Source organism: Babylonia areolata, chromosome 1 (genome assembly GCF_041734735.1).
Source record: "Babylonia areolata isolate BAREFJ2019XMU chromosome 1, ASM4173473v1, whole genome shotgun sequence".
NCBI classification, from domain to species: domain Eukaryota; kingdom Metazoa; phylum Mollusca; class Gastropoda; order Neogastropoda; family Buccinidae; genus Babylonia; species Babylonia areolata.
In genome coordinates this window covers 29,781,252-29,789,014 of record NC_134876.1, presented here as the reverse complement: position 1 = coordinate 29,789,014, position 7,763 = coordinate 29,781,252, and the positions used below count along the sequence as shown (strand labels likewise).

Genomic DNA, 7,763 nt, shown 5'->3' with positions numbered 1-7,763 from the left:
AAATCATGACGTATTCGAGGGGTCAAGTTGACCCAAATTCCTTCTTTCTTTTTTTTTTTTCCCAACGCTACACTGTCGCACGCGACAGTTTCCCCCCTCCTTAAAAGTGTCGATCTCAAATCTGAGATTCACACTTCCAGCCATGCACGGTTGACATGCTTCGTGAATTACTTGAATTGTAAAATAATTATGTGAAACAAAACACAAGAAATGGTAAACGCTGTGCACTGTCCCCGCTCAACAGACCAACGGATCAAGCGTTCCAACCATCCGCTAGGACTAAATCTGCATCGCATGGAGAAACGGTGGGACAAGGCTAACACACCGGTCAACCCCGGTGCAGCGACTCGGCATGAGTCAAACCTCCAGTTACTGCCCAGTCCTACTCAGGTAGTCTGCCCCCAGGTTGTTGACACCCTTGATGTGTCTGAAGGTGAAGCTGTGAGACTGGAGCTCCACAGCCCATCCCATGAGACGTCGACTGACGGGACGGATACGGTGCAGATACTTGAGAGGATGATGGTCGCTCTCAAGCACAAAATGCCTTCCGTACAGGTAGGGATAGAACTTCCGTATACCCCAAACCACTGCCAGTGCCTCCTGTTCTATGGTGTGGTACCGCTGTTCAGCTCCACTGAGCTTCTTGCTGGCGAAAGCTATGGGTTGTAGTCCTTCACCGTGATCCTGAAGAAGCACGGCCCCAAGGCCCAACCCTGAGGCGTCTGTCCGTAGCACAAATGTTTTGCTAGGGTCGGGAAGGACCAGCACTGGGGGGTTGATGAGTGCTTCTTTTAACTTGTCAAAGGCTTTCTGGCACAGAACTTTGTTGGGCTCACTGCCCTTGGTCTTGTTGGTCAGAGGTAGGGCTGTTTCTGAGAACTTAGGCACGAAACGCCTGTAATAGCCAGCCAGTCCAAGGAAGGCACGCAGCTCCTTCTTTGTGGCAGGAGGGTGTGCTTCCCGGATTTTTGCTACCTTGTCCTGTTCTGGGTGCAGCTGACCACCCTGGAGGTGGTGTCCAAGAAAGCTGATTTCTGGACAGCCAAGCTGGCACTTAGTAGGTCTCGCCGACAGCTGTACCTCCTGTAGGCGGCAGAGTATCTGCTGCAGAACTTCGGTGTGACGATCCCAAGTACCGGTGGCCAGCAGCAGATCATCCATAAAGTTATGGGCATCATCTAACTGCAGTGGTCCCAGAACTCTTCGCATGATGCGACTAAAAATCGCACCGGCCGTTTTCAGCCCGAACGGCATCACCAGCCACTGAAACTGACCCTGTGGCGTCGTGAATGCGGTCTTGGGTCGGTCACTCTCTTTCATGGGTATCTGCCAATACCCTTTAGCTAAGTCGAGTTTAGAAAAGTACTTGGCATGGCTCAGCTTTGCAAAAATCTGGTTGACATCGGGCAACGGTTCTGCATCAAAGCGTAGTACCCGGTTGAGACGGCGAAAGTCCACACAGAAGCGAACCTTCCCGTCTTTCTTTTTGACTAATACGATGGGTGCAGAGTAAGGTGACGTGGCAGGCTCAATCACTCCCATCTTCAGCATGGATTGGACCTCCTCTCTGATTACGTCATACTGTGAGTGGGGCAGTGGGTACTGGCGGACTCGTACTGGTGTAATGTCCTCCAGAACCAGCTCACACTCCCCCACGGTGCACCTGAGGGGGAAGGTCAGTGAGAACGCCACTAGCACTCTGACAGATATCCATGATTTCCTGCTTCTGTGAAGAAGTGAGGTTTGTGTGGACAGAGACATCTTTCCATGTCTCTTCTGCTTGCAAGGGTAGAAGTGGAATCCCCTGTGAGCTGAAAGAGCCTGTGTGGTCATCTTCTGTTTCTTCTATGACCACTGGGGCTACAGCTGCGGAACACTCCTCTCTCCGGGTGTACCGCTTCAGCAGATTGGCATGATAGAGTCGTGGGGTTCCTTTGACCGCAATACGGTAATCCCAGTCGCCCACCCGCTCTATCACCCTGTAGGGGCCCTGCCAAGCAATTTGGAGCTTGTTCTTTTTCTCTGGTAAGAGCAGCAAGACTTCGTCTCCTACCTCAAACCATCGCTCACGGGCTTTTTTATCATACTGTCGCTTGTACTTGGTGGCTGCTTGCTGCAGGTTCTCTCGTGCCAGCCTGCAGGTCTCTTCCAGCCGATTGCGCAGATCCACCACGTACTCTACCTCCGTGAGGGTTTCTGGAGGCGATGACGCTTCCTTGGTCCACAGCTGGCGCAAAAGAGCCATGGGCCCCCTGACCGTGCGGCCATACAGAAGCTCAAAGGGAGAAAACCGCAGGGACTCCTGTGGCACTTCCCTGAACGCAAACAGGACGGCTGGAATGAACAGATCCCAATCCTTGGGCTTCTCAATACAGAGGCGTTGGATCATTTTCTTCAGGGTGGCGTTGAAACGCTCTACAAGACCGTTTGCCTGTGCATGGTACGGAGTCGTAGTTCTGCCATGGATCCCCAACAACCGGTTTACCTGAGCCATCACGTCACTTGTGAACTGGGTACCTCTGTCTGTGAGTACCTCCGAGGGTACTCCCACTCGGGTCCACATTTGCCACAGTGCGTCTGCAACTGTGACAGAATCGATTCCCTTCAACGCAACGGCTTCTGGGTAACGTGTGGCGTAATCAACGACCACCAGAATGTAACGATTGCCCCGCGCAGAGGCTGGAGTGATTGGACCTACGATGTCCACTCCCACTTTCTGGAAGGGTTCTGACACAAGAGGGACAGTACCTAACGGCACACGCTGGTTCTTACCACGCGGAGAGGTACGCTGACAGACGTCACACGACCGACAGTACTGGCGGACATCCTTGCACATGCCAGGCCAGTAGAAGTGTTGCCACACTCGCTCTTGTGTCCGCCGAACTCCCAAATGCCCCGCCATGGGTATGTCATGCCCTAGGGAGAGAACAGTGCGCCTGAGGCCCAGAGGTACCACCAGTTGCTTGAGGTGCTCCCCGTTCTTGTGGAACACACGGAACAAGAGACCATCGTGCATTGTGTAAGATGCCTTACCCTCCCGTTCTGTGTTGATATTGGGAGTTGTCGCTTGTCTCAGTTGCTGCAGGGTGTGGTCTCTGGCCTGAAGACGACGGACGGTCTCCCTATCTGTGTGGAGAGCTACTGTGTCTGTCACCGGTCCCTGAGTAGGCTGTAAGACGGGCGCCTGATCCCTTGCCATCGCTCGTGTGGTTACTGCTGCCAGCACCTCCCTGGGTAGCTGTGTCGACACCCCCTGTCGTGTACCGTCTGCGAAAAGCACATTGTTACCAATGAGCAGTGTATATGCAGGATTCCGGAGTGCCACAGCCCACACAGCTCCTTTAAAGTACGGTGTAGCAACCTGTACCTTAACATAAGGACGGACAGCATTGAAGGACTTTTCAACTCCAGTCACCTGACACGTTCCTCCTTTCTCGGCGTCAGGAGGTACCACGCTCTCGTCAACGAAAGTGCATGTAGCGCCAGAGTCTCGAATAGAATCGACTATCCGATCCTCTACGAGGCTGAGAAACACAGAACAGGTAGGCCCCATTTCTCCTTGGTCACCTTGTTGTTCAGCGCTGAACACAGGTACAGTTGCTAAAGCGCAACTCTCGTGTGTGTGGCCGACTGCCGCTTGTTGCCTCCGGTCTCTCTTTAACTTTGGACAGTCGCGCTTGTAATGTCCCCCATCGCCACAATAAAAACACTGATTGCCCCCCTTACCCGGTGCAGTGGCCGACTTAGGGGCAGACGCCATGCTGCCACGAGGCGGAACAACTGAATACGGTGATTGTTCAGCCAACGGATGCTGAGAATAGCTTAGGTTCCCACGCTTCGGCATGGGCGAAGACTTGAGTCCCCCACCTAGAGAACCTGCACTGGTCTTGAAGACCCTGATTCCCCTTCTAGCTTCCGCAAAGCGTTCGGCCCTCTCTATGACTTCCTGGAACGTTCTAAGGCCTTCATCCCTGATACACACAGCCAGGTCGTCTGTCACAGTGCTGAGAAGCTGTTCAATGAGAATCAAGTCCCTCAGTGCCATTCCGGACATGGTTTCCCAGTGCTCGAGCGTGCGCTTAAGACGAATCCCAAACTGGATGAAGGACTCACTTCCGGCTTTGCGTATCTCCCTAAACTTTTTACGGTAAGCTTCAGGAGATATCCTGAACTGACGGCGAAGCGCCGCTTTCAGATCAGTATAAGAACTCTCCGGAGGTAAGTTGTTAAATGCCTCCCGGGCCTTTCCTGTCAAGGAACTAATCAAGTAAAGTGATCGAGTCTCTTCTGCCATGTTATAGGAGTCAGTGACTGCTTCGAAATGATCTAAAAAATCGTCAACATCGTCACCTGGGCGTAACTCAGGAAGAGTCAGCCTTGGAGGGGCGAAAGTGGGCAGTCTCGCTGCTGGGGACTCCTCTCGGCTAGGCCGCTGAGCAAGGCTTTGAGCCAAAAGCTCAAATCTCTCTCGCTCTAACTGCCGGAGCTCCATCTCCTCCTGTCGACGTATCTCCTCCTTCCTCTCTCTTCCTGTCGACGTATCTCTTCTTTCCTCTCCTCATCTTGTCGACGCATCTCCTCCTTTCTCTCCAAATACAGAATGAGGGATGTAACGTCGCCCCCCACCATGGAGGTATTATCATGCGTGTTAGACTCTGAAACCCGTGAGGTCATAACCCCAGGAGTGCCAGTGACGTACCCAGTGCCTGAGGTAGTTATCTGAGAACGTACCTGTGAAGGACTGGGGAACCTTGGGCCTGTAAAAGCTCCCCCAGGAGTGGTGACATTTGTCCAAACCACTGTGGAAGTGACTGGAGGGGTGTTATACTGTGCCTCCATCATCTCCTTGATCCAATTAGGGGACTGCCGAGAAATTCCTGAGCCAGGGCCCAGAGTTTTCAGAAAGGGAGAATCCTCCCCGACACCGACCACTTCTTTCTTGCCTGAGACCGCAGCTGACCTTGTAACCGGTCCTTGGGATGGATCTTTTCCCATGACATACTTGGAAGCCATCGTAACGGACCCTGACACTATGCACAAACAAAACCAGGGGATTATGAAGAAGTTAAACACGGAAATGCTGAGTTACCACTACGAATAGCTATCACCCCTTGTGTTCTTCAAAAACTGTTTATGAGGAGCAGTCAGTGTAGATACAGGGTACCCCAGTGAGTGGAAAGAAAAAAAAAATATATATATATATATTTACTGTTAACTTCCCACTCTAGCTTCCCACATATAATAAAAACAAAACATTGCCAGTTACAAAATAAATAAATAACCTGGATAATACAAACTACTTAGTGAAAGCTGCGAGCGGCGATCGGGAAGCGGAAGATCCCGGACGAGCCCCCAAAAATTGTCACGTGACCGGTCGAGGTTGAGGACCCACCTACAACCCGACAGGCCCCGCGCAATCTAATAAAAGAAAATTTAAGAAAAAATGGGTCTCCGGATCCTCGCACGCTCAATTAAATGCAGCCAACACCAAGAATTTGTACATAATACCACACTTTATTCACTCACTCACACGGATATACTGACAACCAAAACAGCAGTGGGGCCTAACTATTTCCCTTAATACCCCCTCCACTCCCCAAACTTACTAACCCGCTAATTCAAATTGCCACATCATAAGTGGGAATGAGGGAAAAATAAATGAGTAAATTACATTCGCTCGAACACGTACACTCACCCCTCTTATGCACTGCTCTCACACATACACACGCATCCTCTACCGTCCATGTACGACTCGCATTAGTTCCGAACACACAGGTCCTTGTCACAAACAACGCACGATGCAGGCAACCACTGGGAGTTCTAGTCTTTCTGTAGACAGATGGGGTGTAAAGCGGCAGTTGTATACGTTGGGGACACCCCTGTGACAGTCTCAGGGTATCACGGGTGCAGGGAAGGATGTGGATGTCCAGGACAATGGCAGACCACTCTTCAGAGCTGTAAAAAGACTCGAGTGAAGAGTCAAGCAAAAATAAAAAAACAACAACAAAAAACAGTACATGTGCTAAAGCAGACACACAGAGGGGTTTCGCACACACTCACATGTACAGCTGAACGCCTTAATACAACCGTAAAAAAAAAAACACACACAAAAAAAAAACAAACAATAACAGAATGTGTGCACACAGATATCCATAAATCGGAATCCACAAGGATTAGCAGGGGCACACTGCACTGAAATTAAAGTATGTATCTCAAAATGCAATAATAACAACAACACCAAAAACCTGAAATATATGTCAACGGTCGCTCCCTGTCTATAGAAAAATAAAAACAAAACTAGCATTCTTCACCATTCTAACCTGACTCACCTCAAGAGCTCGTGAAAAAAAAAATAATACGGGAGATTAAATCCCTGGAACTAGGACGTAATTCCAGACCTCCTGGTCGGACATGGACCCAGGAAATGTAGTGGCACTGGAGGCCCCAAACCCGAACTGAATCGGTAAAAAACAACCCCTCACTCCAAAACGAATGGAGCAGGAACAGTGACTAGTGCGGCGTTGACGACCGTTGGTCCCTCTCTTCTTCCGGTCCCACAATTCCTTGCTGCGATGCATGCTTCCATTTCCGCCCCAGTACCCCACAACAAAATCGTCGGACAACAGGTTCGTGTTTAGAGCCAAGTCGAAGTGAAACTCTTGGCCGTCGGCGCGACGCCCGCAAAACACACTGTTCTTCCCCAGTTGATCTGACCCGTCGAGGTAGATTCCGTATGAATTGTCCTTATCAAACTTGTAGTTGAGCTAAACAACCGGCAGATATGCATGCACGAAAAAAAAAACAACATCAACCTGAGCTGACTAGAGGGAGGGAAGGAGCACACGCTCATTCGCGCGTACACACGCACATGTGCACGCACGCATAGAAATAAAGAAAGAAAGAAGGGAACAAGAAAAAACAAAGCAAACAGCGAAAATCATGACGTATTCGAGGGGTCAAGTTGACCCAAATTCCTTCTTTCTTTTTTTTTTTTTCCCAACGCTACACTGTCGCACGCGACAAACACAATATCCCTGCCACAAGTATTGATTTTTTTTACTCCGAGTAACTGGATGCTTGCATAGAGCTTCATATGCCATGGTAAATAAAAAGGATAACCTGCTGAGGGTGTATGATTTATTCGAAATATGTGACTGCTCTCTCTCTCTCTCTCTCTCTTACGCACGCACACATACACACGTGCGCACACACACGCGCACGCACGATCGCACACGCACACGTCCAGACGCGTGCGAACACACACACAAAAACAATACACGCACATACACACACACAAACATACGAACACGGGACAGACGTAAATCACACACGTATATACATGCAAACACAAGCGCGCGCGCACGCACACACACACACACACACACACGCGCGCACACACACAAATAAATCACATGTGTACACACACACACACACACACACACACACACACACACACACACACACACAGAGGGAGTACATAAGTAAATCACACGCATGCAAATACATGCATGCAAACACACAAACAATTCCACACACACACACACACACACACACACACGCATGCAAACACACAAACAGTCCCCCACCACACACACACACACACACACACACACACACGCGCGCGCGCGCGCGCGCGCAGATCACAGGGATGGAGGGGAAAGGCATTATCAGCTTATCAGTTGAAGGAGCCACGAGGTACGTACATATTCCGCAGCCAAGACGTACGTGTTCGTTACGGGGCAAAAACAAAACAAGACAAAACA

General features: G+C 50.3%; 1 protein-coding gene across 1 annotated transcript; it reads right to left on the bottom strand.

Moving 5' to 3' along the window:
- Positions 1 to 1,642: 1,642 nt before the first annotated feature.
- LOC143277044 (uncharacterized) lies at positions 1,643 to 4,492 on the bottom strand. The gene has a single exon (XM_076582110.1). The coding sequence runs from the start codon at positions 4,490 to 4,492 to the stop codon at positions 1,643 to 1,645; it is 2,850 nt and encodes a 949-aa protein (XP_076438225.1).
- Between the last annotated feature and the right edge of the window lie 3,271 nt (positions 4,493 to 7,763).

What these genes read in the sequence shown, in the direction of transcription:
- LOC143277044 (XM_076582110.1), bottom strand. Translation starts at nt 4,492, where the DNA reads ATGGAGCTCCGGCAGTTAGAGCGAGAGAGATTTGAGCTTTTGGCTCAA.